General features: G+C 39.9%; 1 protein-coding gene across 2 annotated transcripts in view; it reads left to right on the top strand.

Annotated features, from left to right (window-relative positions):
* The window catches only part of atg2a (autophagy related 2A), a 59635-nt gene that overhangs the window by 30387 nt on the left and 14329 nt on the right, over positions 1-14919 (top strand). For both annotated transcript variants that reach the window (XM_034180909.1, XM_034180908.1), the window contains exons 15-29: positions 218-491; positions 1119-1191; positions 1466-1640; positions 1737-1879; positions 2835-2956; positions 3270-3424; positions 3695-3827; positions 3982-4166; positions 4890-4970; positions 5426-5532; positions 5667-5759; positions 5893-5963; positions 8529-8605; positions 13814-13984; positions 14181-14307. In XM_034180909.1, coding sequence (XP_034036800.1) covers positions 218-491; positions 1119-1191; positions 1466-1640; positions 1737-1879; positions 2835-2956; positions 3270-3424; positions 3695-3827; positions 3982-4166; positions 4890-4970; positions 5426-5532; positions 5667-5759; positions 5893-5963; positions 8529-8605; positions 13814-13984; positions 14181-14307 — 1987 coding nt within the window. The remainder of the gene's footprint in view (positions 1-217; positions 492-1118; positions 1192-1465; positions 1641-1736; positions 1880-2834; positions 2957-3269; positions 3425-3694; positions 3828-3981; positions 4167-4889; positions 4971-5425; positions 5533-5666; positions 5760-5892; positions 5964-8528; positions 8606-13813; positions 13985-14180; positions 14308-14919) is intronic.

Here is a 14919-nt window from a genome sequence, read left to right as displayed (position 1 = left end):
CAGTATTTCTTCTCCAGATGTAGGCGAGGCATCTGCAAAGTGTAATAAAATAAATCATAAGGATAGGCAGAATACATATTTAATAAAATGTTGTTTTACAATTTGTGAATGTCAGCTTTTGACAGCTTTTTATAAAGCTTTATTTATGTCATATTCATTTCTTATACCTTTGTTTTATCAATTATTTCTTTTTCTCTTTTTTTTTTCTGTTTCCCAGACTCAGAGCAGTGAGCTGTGCTCCTCTTTCTCCCTCCTGTCCCCTCACGCAGTGTTCAGGCTTCGTTTCCCTATCCCTGACTTACGGCCCCTTCCAAAGCGTCGTCCTCCTCCTCAGAGGGCGGTGCGGCAGGAGACCTTGGTGCTGGAGCTGACAGAACTGGAGCTGAAACACCAGGAGGCACCGAACCTCCAGCCTGAGCAGACCGTCCCGGGACAGACTTGGGCTCCCTGCCTCACTCAGTTACTTCAGGCATCTTTTACAGACCTACACGGTAAGAACACACATGCTATATGCTCGGTGATGGATCAGTCGTGAAGTGAAACAGCCTGCAGCAATAAATAGCCCAAAGTTCATTGGTCTGGCAAGCAAAAGCACTGTCAAGTTAACTTTCATACAACAAAATACCACTTTTTTTTTTACTGTTGTTTGCTGCCTTTTTTGGCAGTGATTTTTAAGACTGAATGTAGCTGTATTAAAGCTACTCCATACTTAATTCAAATAAAGTGGTACTTACACAGTATGACCAGTTTCCAAACTCTGGGGGGTCTAGATGTCATTCAGCCACTGCCGGTCTGCAGTAAAATGACGCAGACTGTCATTGTGGAAAAGGTGATAATATATGATACCAGGGAGCAGGTTTGGTAGTTTTATCTGAATTCTGATCTGTTTTTATGATTGTTTTGCATGAATATATGGAAATGTCAATAAAGTTAAACTCCCTATGGATTGATGAAATGAGGACATGTGCATCTTTTTAGCAATCCAGTCATGAAGTCTAATAATGTCTAATGTTAGACTTTATTATTCAATGTAGTTCTGTCCTGTCAACATTTGGAACAAATTTCATTTGTTCTGTGACAGCACAGACAGAATGGACATGTATTTTATTTCTCACCAGGGTTGTACGAGGGCTGGGAAGGAGGCTCCTTTCCCTGTATCAGAGTCAAGAAGAGCCATGACTCTTTTCCCAGGTCAGTGGTAGCTATCATAAGGATATTACAATCATGCAAAAATGTAATTATTAACATAAACAGCTTTAGATGTTGAGCTGCATGCTGTAAAACACCATTAATTTGCTTTACAGTACAAAATTGGAGATCTTAACTTTCCTGTGTCTAGTTGAAGGTGTTTTTCTTGTTTTGTTTTGTTTTTTTATTTGTGAACAGTTATTGTTACCATAGTATTCTCAACTACATAATGGTATTGTCTCCCAAAATCAGTCTGCACTCGTCCTGCTTTGAACAGGGTATCTGTGCGTCTGCGTAGAGGTGAGGCTCATGGTGCTCCAGCTGGGCTGGACCAAATGAACCTGAGTCTGGTGAAGGAGCTGGGGACAGCATCCTTTGATAGCCACTGTGAATTCCATGAGAAAACCAGCTCTCCATTCTCCTCTAACTGCACTATGTTTGAGACGGAAGAGGTATGTCGGCACACACAGAGGAAAAATAAGACATCACTTGTTTTTTTGTTTTTATTTGTATTTTTAATTGCTCTCTCCTTGCCTTTCCTATTTTAGATGGTGATTCCAGCTGACCCAGAGGAGATGCGTCAGTTCCAGGCACAATGCGTTGCCCAGAGTGAGTGCGTTGTAGATGTCAGCTTGCCGCTCGTCTGCATCCTCCTACCCAGCAAACAGGCCTTCGAAAGCATCTACAACAGGCAGGTCACCGGTACCTCTGATTCTTATCAGGAAGGGTTCCAGTAGGAGCACTGTAACCCCTGACTGGAAATTGTGGGAGCACAAGTAGACAATTTTGTGGCGCACATCTTAAATTGACCTGCAACACAATTATTCATATTTACCCCCAGTTTAACTGTATTACTAACAGAAGGACAAAGAGAGGGAAACAGATGAAGACTGGGGGACAAAATATGATTCTGGGGCAGGACCAGGGTCAAAACATGACAGTATTGAGGTATTGAGCATTCTCCTTATGTAGTTGGTCATCAGTTGTAGCTGTTATTGATGTGAGACTTTAACTGAACCACCAAAGTTAGAAAACATCATGATTATTATTAGTACTGGTACTAAACAGTGCACTTTTTTCCTGACCGGCTCTGCTCTGAGCAGCAGGCAGCGTGATGGAGGCATAAACTCCACGAGCTGCTCTTAGATTAGCATTGGTGTGAAAAATCTGCTACCATTTTGTATTTGTCACAGGACTGCATCTAAATCGAACCCTGAGCTGAATAATCACACCCAAACTGCACCCCCCCCCCCCCCCCCCCCCCCCCATCTTACCTTGCAAACTCACTCACCCCTTGTTTTCCAGCATAACAAAAAGAGAAAAAAGTTGCCAAATTTGCTAGGCGCTCATGCCTGAGTAGTTGTAGAAACTGCTCTGTCTAAAAAAAAAAAAAAAAATGGTCGCAACCCTGTCAGGTGTTCTAAAACAGGTGACAAATGATGTCTATCAGAACATCACTGGATGAACAATAAGCTGAGTAGTGCAGCGTAATAGTCTGTTCACATAATGAAGCAGAAACTGTTGTTTCCCTGTTGATGTTATCGGCTTGGGCTGTTGTCATGAATCACAGCCGTATTCTTGTATCAGCATTGTTACTCTGGTTTGTATCACAACTGAAATGATGTGTGCACCTACTCACCCAAAAGGATCAACAATGATTTATTGATGTGGGAGCCGGTTTCCCCTCCTCCCTCCTTGGCCCAAAGCCTGATCCACAGCCACCATCATCAAGACGAGTTCCAGCTCTGCAAGTCAGCTTTTAAACTGGGTAAGCTGAACTGCACCTTTGATGGAGAAACCTGGACATCTCTCAGACAAAATTACACATATTACACATTTTGTAGCCTGATTCAGTAGAAAAATGGTGGTGTGCAATTGCAAAACTGAAGCAAAGTTGAGAGTGCATTACAAAAGTCTGCTTTTTGAGTTGAATCAAACCTGGCAACACACAAGGAAAAAAAATGTGATTGTTTTGGTGGCTTTGTGATTTAAAGGGGACCCCCCCCCCTTCTTCTCTCTCTTGATAAACATATTAAAATTACACTGTTCTTTCTGTCTAATATTTCTTTCTAATATATTAGACTCTGATTCTGAAGAGGATGAGACTCAGTTCTTCTTGGCCAGTGAACCAGCTGGAAGAATGCAGTCAGTTTCTCGTGCCAACCACAACCTCAGCTTCCTCTCTCTCACAGTTGTCATTGGCAAAGGTCGTCTTCAGGCCAGGACAGACCAAAAGGTGAGCCAAATAGCTTCTAACCATAATCTAAAAATGGTCGTATCCTTCAAACTGGACAGAGAATGGTGTGCCATTTCCCGATTGGGGCTGAAAAATTCCACCTTCTGGTAAGAAAAGCCAGAGTACTGGTCATCTTCAATATTTTCCTCTGGAAATAAATTCAGAAATACTGTTTTTCAGAAGACAGATATTTATATCTTTATCATCTGGGTCCCACTGTACTGCAAGGTGTATTTGAATATCATTCCACTTGTGCTCCTGTTAATTCAGGAGGATCACAGTCATGGAGAGATTGTGCTCGACGTTGAAGATGGAAAGATATTCAGTGTTGCACAGTACCAGAATGACCCCAACCTCAACTACCTTTGTCTGGAGAGCAGACGAGTGCAGCTTTACCATCGAGGTGTGCGCCATCTCCAAAGCAATAGTTTATCCCAACTTCCACCCCCCTCCCTCCTCATTTCTAATAAAAGCTAAAGTATATGTGAGGACAGAATATTATCTACACAGTTGTTGTTTTTTTTTTTTTTTTTTTTTTTTATATCTCACTGCTACAGCACTGGTCGAAGACACGCCCATCCCACAGCAGCTGGAGATGCCCACCTTCACTTCCCCAAAGCATTTGCAACTGACCATCTACCCCACAGAGGTGGGTGTAAGCAGTATAAGTGGCAGGGAGAGGGAACTGCAAATGCTGTCTGCAGCCATCAAAATCACCCTGGACCTCCAGAGAAATGTAAAGGTAGGTGCCTCTCTAGCAGTAGTTGTTGGTATGTCCAAAAAGCCATACTATGATATATTTTAAATATTTGGCCAATAGGGCTCCTTGGCCTTCTGGTTAGAGCATCCACCTCCCTTACCAGAGATTGTGAATTCGCACCCCGAGGGGAGCGAGTGGGACAAGTCAGCACACACAACACAACGCAGAAGAGTACAGCTGCTACACCCAGAAGAATTTATGGCTTTTCAGCCTTTTAGTATCTCATTTTCATGTGAAATTCATGTGTTTCATGTTGTTTGATGTAACCACTGAACTCTTCAGCAGCAATGAATTATTGTTACGAGTTGCAGGTAGACATCAGTGCCTCAAAAGTGTCTGCATCATTTGATTATGCATAATTCAGGTGTAATGCAGTGAAATGGTCTTTTAACAAGCACTTGAATGGACTTTCTTGCTATGAAGCAGGTTGACAGAATTTATGAATTGTAAACCGAATGTAAGTTTTGAACCAGTATACCAGGTCAGACAGTCCACTGCTCACTGCTAATCCAGATCATAAAAAAACAAAAAAAACAAAAGTAAAAACTTTACTGAAGCTATCTGGGTCAGCATAAAATGAATCTGTTTCATGTTTCTTCTGTGAGCAGAGTAGCTGTAGTGCTTTAAATCCTCAATAGCCATGAGAAATTGTGATACATCACAGAGGTGTGAAATTAAGCTATATTTATTTCTGTCTGTTTGTAGGAATTTCTGGTTGCGCTTCGACTCCAAGGTGCCACCATGCGACATTACATGACACAAACCAATCAGAGCTGGCATGAACAGGTGGGAAGTAGTGCTCAGGTGCAAATGGATACAAGCCCTTTCTCTAGCACTGAACTATACTTTAAATCAGAGGTCTCAAACTCTTTCCAGAAAGGGCCGCGAGGCTGCAGGCTTTCTTTGCAATCACCAACTCCACCAGGTGATTTCACTGATTAACATCACTTTGAGCAGCAGTAATCAGTGAAATCACTGTCCCAGATTTTTTGAAATGTGTTGCAGGCATCCGTTCCAAAATGAGCTAATATTTGCACAAAAAACAACAAAAAAAAATCTATCAGAACATTAAATATCTTTTCTTTGTGGTGTATTCAATTGAATATAGGTTGAAGAGGATTTGCAAATCATTGTATTCTGTTTTTATTTACATTTCACACAGAGTCCCAGATATCTAGTTTGAACACATGTAGACATTTTAGTTCTTTGTTCTGTCAGGTGAATATTGTTGGTTCTTCTAGCTTGTAGACTTCCTGGATGTCGTTGACGATCCTATTCTGGGATACACAGCACCTGCTGTCATCACTGTACTCCATACACACCTCGCTACCTGTGCTGTGGACTACAGGTGTGTACACACAGCGCAATTCTAAAAATAATACTTTTTAGTGTGGTGTTATCATCATATGTGATTAATAAGATAAGTTTAATTTCATTTTAATTTTCTACCTTTCTCCTTTATTCCTCGCTGCTTCCTGTCAGACCTTTGTATTTGCCACTGAGGGTGCTGTTCACAGCAGAATCCTTCTCACTGTCCAGTAACATCATTTTTGACACTGCCACCTTCCACCTCAGGTACAGAGAAAAGATGTTCTTGCAATTTATTTTTTAACGCACACTATTAAACATCTTGGATTAGTTTATTATATCAGTAAATAGGAACCTTGCTGTAATTTTAAATTCTGTTTTTTCATTATGCTGCTTTCAGATTCATCTTGGATGACTCTGCTCTCTACCTCTCTGACAAATGTGAGATGGACTGTGTGGACCTGAGGAGGGGTAAAACACACAAAACACATCCATGCTTGCACGTAAAGGAGAACTCTTTAAAGACTGCTTTAACGCTTGCATCACTGTGACGCTGTAGTTCTTTGTTTTGTTCATGACGACCATGCACAAATTACACCTCAGTGTCAACTTTCCAGGAGTGCAAAGCCGTTCTGAATGCTGGACTGGATGAGGAACAAATAACTCTAGCACATTTTCAACTTGCATTCCAATCATCCATAAAAGATTTTCAGTCCTTCTATGTCCCACAGTTCACTCTTAAAACATCAAAAACAAAGCAAAGATAATTTTGTGTGTGCATGCCTGTATGCGCTTGCTTGCGTGCTGGACATTCAATCAATCAATCAATTTTATTTATATAGCGCCAAATCACAGCAAACAGTTGCCCCAAGGTGCTTTATATTGTAAGGCAAGGCCATACAATAATTACGGAAAAACCCCAACGGTCAAAACGACCCCTTGTGAGCAAGCACTTGGCAACAGTGGGAAGGAAAAACTCCCTTTTAACAGGAAGAAACCTCCAGCAGAACCAGGCTCAGGGAGGGGCAGTCTTCTGCTGGGACTGGTTGGGGCTGAGGGAGAGAACCAGGAAAACGACATGCTGTGGAGGGGAGCAGAGATCAATCACTAATGATTAAATGCAGAGTGGTGCATACAGAGCAAAAAGAGAAAGGAACACTCAGTGCATCATGGGAACCCCCCAGCAGTCTAAGTCTATAGCAGCATAACTAAGGGATGGTTCAGGGTCACCTGATCCAGCCCTAACTATAAGCTTTAGCAAAAAGGAAAGTTTTAAGCCTAATCTTAAAAGTAGAGAGGGTGTCTGTCTCCCTGATCTGAATTGAGAGCTGGTTCCACAGGAGAGGAGCCTGAAAGCTGAAGGCTCTGCCTCCCATTCTACTCTTACAAACCCTAGGAACTACAAGTAAGCCTGCAGTCTGAGAGCGAAGCGCTCTATTGGGGTGATATGGTACTATGAGGTCCCTAAGATAAGATGGGACCTGATTATTCAAAACCTTATAAGTAAGAAGAAGAATTTTAAATTCTATTCTAGAATTAACAGGAAGCCAATGAAGAGAGGCCAATATGGGTGAGATATGCTCTCTCCTTCTACTCCCTGTTAGCACTCTAGCTGCAGCATTTTGAATTAACTGAAGGCTTTTCAGGGAACTTTTAGGACAACCTAATAATAATGAATTACAGTAGTCCAGCCTAGAGGAAATAAATGCATGAATTAGTTTTTCAGCATCACTCTGAGACAAGACCTTTCTGATTTTAGAGATATTGCGCAAATGCAAAAAAGCAGTCCTACATATTTGTTTAATATACGCATTGAATGACATATCCTGGTCAAAAATGACTCCAAGATTTCTCACAGTATTACTAGAGGTCAGGGTAATGCCATCCAGAGTAAGGATCTGGTTAGACACCATGTTTCTAAGATTTGTGGGGCCAAGTACAATAACTTCAGTTTTATCTGAGTTTAAAAGCAGGAAATTAGAGGTCATCCATGTCTTTATGTCTGTAAGACAATCTTGCAGTTTAGCTAATTGGTGTGTGTTCTCTGGCTTCATGGATAGATAAAGCTGGGTATCATCTGCGTAACAATGAAAATTTAAGCAATACCGTCTAATAATACTGCCTAAGGGAAACGTATAAAGTGAATAAAATTGGTCCTAGCACAGAACCTTGTGGAACTCCATAATTAACCTTAGTCTGTGAAGAAGATTCCGCATTTACATGAACAAATTGTAATCTATTATATAAATATGATTCAAACCACCGCAGCACAGTGCCTTTAATACCTATGGCATGCTCTAATTTCTGCAATAAAATTTTATGGTCAACAGTATCAAAAGCAGCACTGAGGTCTAACAGAACAAGCACAGAGATGAGTCCACTGTCTGAGGCCATAAGATCATTTGTAACCTTCACTAATGCTGTTTCTGTACTATGATGAATTCTAAAACCTGACTGAAACTCCTCAAATAGACCATTCCTCTGCAGATGATCAGTTAGCTGTTTTACAACTACCCTTTCAAGAATTTTTGAGAGAAAAGGAACATTGTTCAGCCCATTTTGCTATCCTTCTTGTCTTCTGAACAGTCATTAATCTGTGCATGTTTGTCATTTCAGTCTATGACAAAAACAAAATAGTCATTGTTGGTCAAGGATATATTAAATACAGTAGGTGCCCAATGTTTTCATCATATTGATGACTAGAGTTGGTCCCCAATTGCTGGATGTGGCTGCCTGCTGTGCTTAGCGGGCAGGAATGTGTCCAACTGTAATTGGTATTTGTTGAATACAGAAGACTATTATTGTATTATTGTTGTATATGGCAATAAAGCATTCTTGTTCTTCTTAAAATATGGTGGTTTTGCCTGCCATCATTGGCTGTAATTTTCGCTTCGTTTGTGGTACATCTGCAGTTCCAGGTGTTTTCTTCACAGTATTGAATGTTCGTGACGTTAATGGAGAATTGGCGTATACCATTTAAGAACAATCAAAGGGAACCTTCACATTTACTTGACATCATCTCCTTGTGCCATACAGACTATGTATGTGTTCTGGACATTGATCTGCTGGAGCTCGACATTACTACTTGGAAAGGCAGTGATACAGGAAAGCTGGTAAGTGCACGCCATCTGTTTACACCATAGCGATGAATGAATGCTAGAGCGAACATAATTATTCACTGAAGTAGCCAGTAACGGGTCACTCATGCCGCCATCTTGGGAGAGGGATTGAATGACATTCCACAATATTAACGAAGCAACATGCGCACTGCTTACACCACAAAAGTGGTAGAATAGTTTGCAGAGGGAGAGCCTGTCAACAAACCTGTTATATGTGTGTATTATGTGGATCTGTTCCTGTTAAAAGAAAAATAATTTAGTTAAAAATACTTTTACTGGAAATGAACGGCAGCTGGCACTAATTTAACTGGGTGTCAGTTCTCAGTCAGTGTGATAAACAGCTCTGTTCTCTGTAAACAGAGGAGAGCTGGTTTTAGGAGAAACTGCTCTATCCTCTGCAGTCAGAGAAGAGCTGGTCACAAGATAATTGCTCTTACTAACTCATCGGCAATATCACCCAAGTCATCCGAGTTTCAGCTTATGGTTAAAATTTTAACCAAACTAATTTTGGACGTTATTTAAATTAACGTCACTTCTGAAGTTTTATAAAATGAAAACATCAGCTATATGTTTTAGTTTTAAAGTATTGCACTAATTTTGAAGGTTTTAGTGTGGACACGCTGTGTCCAGGTGGGTAATCTTGGTATAGTCACGACAGGAGAAATGCATTTGAGACGCTCTGATCAGGCTCCACATAGACAACAGCATTAAACTCTTTATATATTGTGCCTAAAACTCTCATGAATATATTCTCTGGGTTATTGTGTTTGTTTTATGTAAAAATGCCAGAAGAAACTCAGGTTGCTTCTCCATTATTTTCAATTGGAGTCACTGTGAGTTGTAATCGATTCCTGTTTGCTTTACAACGTCTTGCTTATTGTCCTTATTGTCGTCTTTGTTCCAGAGTAATAAATATAAGATCTCTGAAATTCGGTTTGCATTTATTAAATTCCACGCAGATTAAACGTAGCACACGGATTATTTGGAATATTTCTTTTGGCAAGTTTTCACGGTCTCTACTGGCCAGTAATGTTCATGGCAGTATTCGCCCTAAGTATTGAGATATCCCATAATCCTTTGTGTGCCTGAGAGATGTTGCAGCCTCTTGCAGAAGCTAAAGAAATAAAAATGTACATTTTGGTTGTGTAATGTTCATTTACAATTGTCGTGGATTCTGTTGCTTAAACCACAGCAACTCTCTGGCGTATGAAAAAAAAAAACTGTTACGCAAAGGATTATGGGTAAGGGTCTGAGCGTCTGGGCACCAGTAGATGGCAGTGTTCTTTGCATTTTGACCCTGGTTATATCAGACGGTTGTCTAATCGCAACTTGACGTTTGGCTTTTTTTTTTTTACATATGAATAAAATGGCATATTTTACAAAAGCACATTTATACGTAAATACCAACACATGTCATTTCACATTAACGTGTTGGTTTTTACATAGAATGAATGAGTCAACCAATCAGTGTTAGCGGAGGCTCATTTACCCATAATCCCATTGGCATCTGTCTGTGTTTGTTACAAAACTTCAGAATTAGTGCATTATTTAAAATTAAAAGATATGTGTTATTTTAACTTTGTACAAATGACAGAATTAACATTAATGGAGTTACTCTTTCTGGATTCATTTTTTTTTTTTTTTTTTATCAAACCCATAAGTCAAAACTGCTTTATTTTCCAAGACCTCTGCCTCACGGCGACATTGCTATATTCTGTTAAGGAATAATGGCGTATTTTTTGTGTGTGTAGAGTTGAGCTTCACTGGTCCTCTCAGCTGCTTCACTGCTGCAAGCTATGTAGTAAATAGGAGCTTCCAGCAGTGGGCAGGGGGCACAAAGACTGAAGTGCTGACTCATTGTTTGGGTCTGTGGTAGCTTTTAATGCTACCAGAAGTGATTCTGGTGTTAAAACTCATAATCAGCTTGTTAGTAGTTGTTGCATGTGTACCGGAGACAGTACTGAAAGTTAGCGGTTAGCTGTAGTTTCCGATAAATTTTTGGGTGGTTTATTGGTTTAGCGTTATAAAAGATGGTAAATGGACTGCATTTATATAGTGCTTTTCCATCTGAATCAGACGCTCAAAGCGCTTTACAGTTATGCCTCACATTCACCCCGATGTCAGGGTGCTGCCATACAAGGCGCTCACTACACACCGGGAGCAATAGGGGATTAAAGGCCTTGCCCAAGGGCCCTTATTGATTTTCCAGTCAGGCAGGGATTTGAACTCATGATCTTCTGGACTCAAGCCCAACACCTTAACCACTAGACCATCACCTCCACTCTTAGTTAGCTGATTAGCTGTTATCGAAGCTAACTTTTTGGTTAGCTGTGCCCACCATTGTATATAAGAAACTTAATTGTTCATGGTTACTTATTTTACTTCAAAGCATAAAAGCTAAATTATTAAAACCTTCTATCTATGTTTAAATACCAGCTCACTTGTGGAAAATAGTTTCTGTATTGGTGCACTATGGTGGTGTTATGTTTGTGGTATTATGTTTGTTCTTGAGTCACTAACAAACAACTTTATGAAACATGGCTCAGAGTTTTGTCGTATTTGCAGACTCACCAGATAGTGGGTATTATGTAATAAATTTATCTGACACGTCTTGAGTGTCAGCAACATGGTGGCTTGGTGGTTAGCACGGTTCCTCACAGAGAAATGGTCCAAGGTTCACTTCAGACCTGGTCCTTTCTGTGTGGAGTCTGCATGTTCTCACCATGGTTGCGTGGGTTCCCTCTGGGTACTCTGGCTTCCTCCCACTTCCAAAGGTTAGGGGAGTTGATAACTCTAACTTATCGGTAGATGTGATTGAGAGTCAATCAATCAATCAATCAATTTTTTTATATAGCGCCAAATCACAACAAACAGTTGCCCCAAGGCGCTTTATATTGTAAGGCAAGGCCATACAATAATTATGTAAAACCCCAACGGTCAAAACGACGAGAGTATGAATAAGTTTGTCAATATATGTATGTTGGCCCGGTGAAAGACTGGCGACCTGTTCAGGGTGGAGCTTCTCTCTCACCTAATGACCACTGGAATAGGCTCTTACTCCTTCATCCACTAACCCTTAACTGAGTCAGAAATTCGTGGCAGTCCCTCATCCAAGATAGTGGACGAAAACATAAAGGGAAAAAAAAGAGTTCAGTGTACACTGTTTATTCACAACTCTGGTTTTTACATACCTGTTTTCATTTATACTGCTGTGGAGCAGAAAAATACTTCTTTTGCCTCCCAGCAATATAACGATAAACAAAACATAATTTAGTTTATTTTGTACACCACAGGCCTGGTGTTTCTAAATATTTGTTTTATCATAATGAAATTTCCCTAAAATAGCCTTAAACGTATAATTTAAGCCAAGGTTTTTGTTGAAGTTTATCATGGAAATGAAGTCAGTAAGCTAACTGTAAATATGTCTAGCCTCAAAACATGATTCAGCTGTTCTTTGTGCCGGTCAGGAGCAAGATGTACCGACATGACAAAAGTCACTCTCATCTGTTACGTTGCAATGAAAGTACACTTGATTTTTCTATTGTAGAATTTCTTTCTGCAGGCTAATTTTTTCATCATATTCATGTGACATAAAAAACAAAAACAATGATTTAATTACAGTAGTGTTCAGAATAATAGTAGTGCTATGTGACTAAAAAGATTAATCCAGGTTTTGAGTATATTTCTTACTGTTACATGGGAAATGAGGTACCATTAGATTCAGTAGATTCTAATAAATCCAACAAGACCAAACATTTATGATATGCACACTCTTAAGGCTATGAAATTGGGCTATTAGTAAAAAAAAAAAAAAGTAGAAAAGGGGGTGTTCACAATAATAGTAGCATCTGCTGTTGACGTTACAAACTCAAAACTATTATGTTCAAACTGCTTTTTTAGCAATCCTGTGAATCACTAAACTAGTATTTAGTTGTATAACCACAGTTTTTCATGATTTCTTCACGTCTGCGAGGCATTAATTTTGTTGGTTTGGAACCAAGATTTTGCTCATTTACTAGTGTGCTTGGGGTCATTGTCTTGTTGAAACACCCATTTCAAGGGCATGTCCTCTTCAGCATAAGGCAACATGACCTCTTCAAGTATTTTGACATATCCAAACTGATCCATGATACCTGGTATGCGATATATAGGCCCAACACCATAGTAGGAGAAACATGCCCATATCATGATGAGTGCACCACCATGCTTCACTGTCTTCACTGTGAACTGTGGCTTGAATTCAGAGTTTGGGGGTCGTCTCACAAACTGTCTGTGGCCCTTGGACCCAAAAAGAACAATTTTACTCTCATCAGTCCACAAAATCTTCCTCCATTTCTCTTTAGGCCAATTGATGTGTTCTTTGGCAAATTGTAACCTCTTCTGCACGTCTTTTATTTAACAGAGGGACTTTGCGGGGGATTCTTGCAAATAAATTAGCTTCACACAGGCGTCTTCTAACTGTCACAGCACTTAAAGGTAACTCCAGACTGTCTTTGATCATCCTGGAGCTGATCAATGGGTGAGCCTTTGCCATTCTGGTTATTCTTCTATCCATTTTGATGGTTGTTTTCCATTGTCTTCCACGCGTCTCTGGTTTTTTTGTCCATTTTAAAGCATTGCAGATCATTGTAGATGAACAGCCTATAATTTTTTGCACCTGCGTATAAGTTTTCTCCTCTCCAATCAACTTTTTAATCAAACTACGCTGTTCTTCTGACCAGTGTCTTGAACGTCCCATTTTCCTCAGGCTTTCAAAGAGAAAAGCATGTTCAACAGGTGCTGGCTTCATCCTTAAATAGGAGACACCTGATTCACACCTGTTCACTGACTGAATTCCACACTACTATTATTGTGAACACCCCCTTTTCTACTGTTTTTTTTTTTTTTTTTTACTAATAGCCCAATTTCATAGCCTTTAGAGTGTGCATATCATGAATGCTTGGTCTTGTTGGATTTGTGAGAATCTACTGAATCTACTGGTACCTTGTTTCCCATGTAACAATAAGAAATATACTCAAAACCTGGATTAATCTTTTTAGTCATATAGCACTACTATTATTCTGAACACTACTGTATGTCCTTGTATATTACTTTTTTGGTGGTTACTTCACACTCAACGATTTTATTTTGCAATTTGTAATTCATGTTGTATTGCCTCACACTAGTTCTTCTTCAGTAATGCCTGGTCCCTTTGTCTTTTAGTCTCAGCCTCTGTTTGAGCTTCGTTGCTCCAACAATGTAGTTCACCTTCATACCTGTGCTGATTCCTGCGCAGCACTGGTCAACCTGCTGCAGTACCTGGTATCCCAGGGTGACTTGCATCCCCCAGTGCGACACGCGTTGCCCACAGAAATTGCTGGCCAGAAACTACCAGTAAGAAAATGTTCATTCTTTTGAGAAAGACGATATGAATATCGGGAGATTGTGGCTTTTTGCTAGTTTAATCTGTCTTTATCGGTTGTCAAATGAATACTACAATTTTGTTACTTTCTCTTTTTTTTGTGTGTATTGATTGACCCCAAATTTTCCTTCTGTGTAATATATTTTATTACACAATTATTTTTACTAGCTGTCGGAAAGTCCTGCCTCTTTGCCAGTGTGTCCTCCAGCTGAAACTGCTGAGATCAACCAATGTGATCTGGCTGATGCCTTAATTGACACAGACAAGAGTCAACAAGAGGACTGTCTAGATCCAGGTACTGTTAGTTTTTTAATAATATGAAGTGTTTTTGATTGTCTGGACTGTAAGTCACACCAATATTGTCCAAACATGTGACAATAAGAGGAATAAAGTATGCAGTCTATAAGGTGCATTTATTTCTGAAAGGTGGTGCTAATGTTTCATGCAACAAGAACCAAAATTAATCTGTGCATTGTTTATCACACAAAAACTGTCAACAAGCAGAAGTTACCAAGCGAATTAAAAGGCACAAAGAACTTGACTAAACTGGTTCTTGTGGGCACTGAACAGTCACAGATGAGGTCAACTTACCAAATAATTAAACATTTGAAAATTCTGCACCACTGAACAGACATTTTCATCTGTTCATTGTAATTAAACATTTGAAAAATATTTTGTAAAACCTGTGTAAAACATCACAGCATTACCTTAGCTTAAGCTAGCTTAACTGACCTACCGTTGTGGTTCTTGTTGTCACACAGTCTGAACAAGTGTTGTGCTAAGTAAAAGTCAGTCCCTTCAGCTGCTCCCTTATTTGCACGTGGGGTCACCACAGCAAATCTGAGGTGGATCTGCATGTTGAATTGGCACAGGTTTTACGCTGGATGCCCTTCCTGATGCAACTCCA

Source organism: Thalassophryne amazonica, chromosome 11, assembly GCF_902500255.1.
Source record: "Thalassophryne amazonica chromosome 11, fThaAma1.1, whole genome shotgun sequence".
Classification (NCBI taxonomy): domain Eukaryota; kingdom Metazoa; phylum Chordata; class Actinopteri; order Batrachoidiformes; family Batrachoididae; genus Thalassophryne; species Thalassophryne amazonica.
This window is presented reverse-complemented; position numbering and strand designations above follow the sequence as displayed.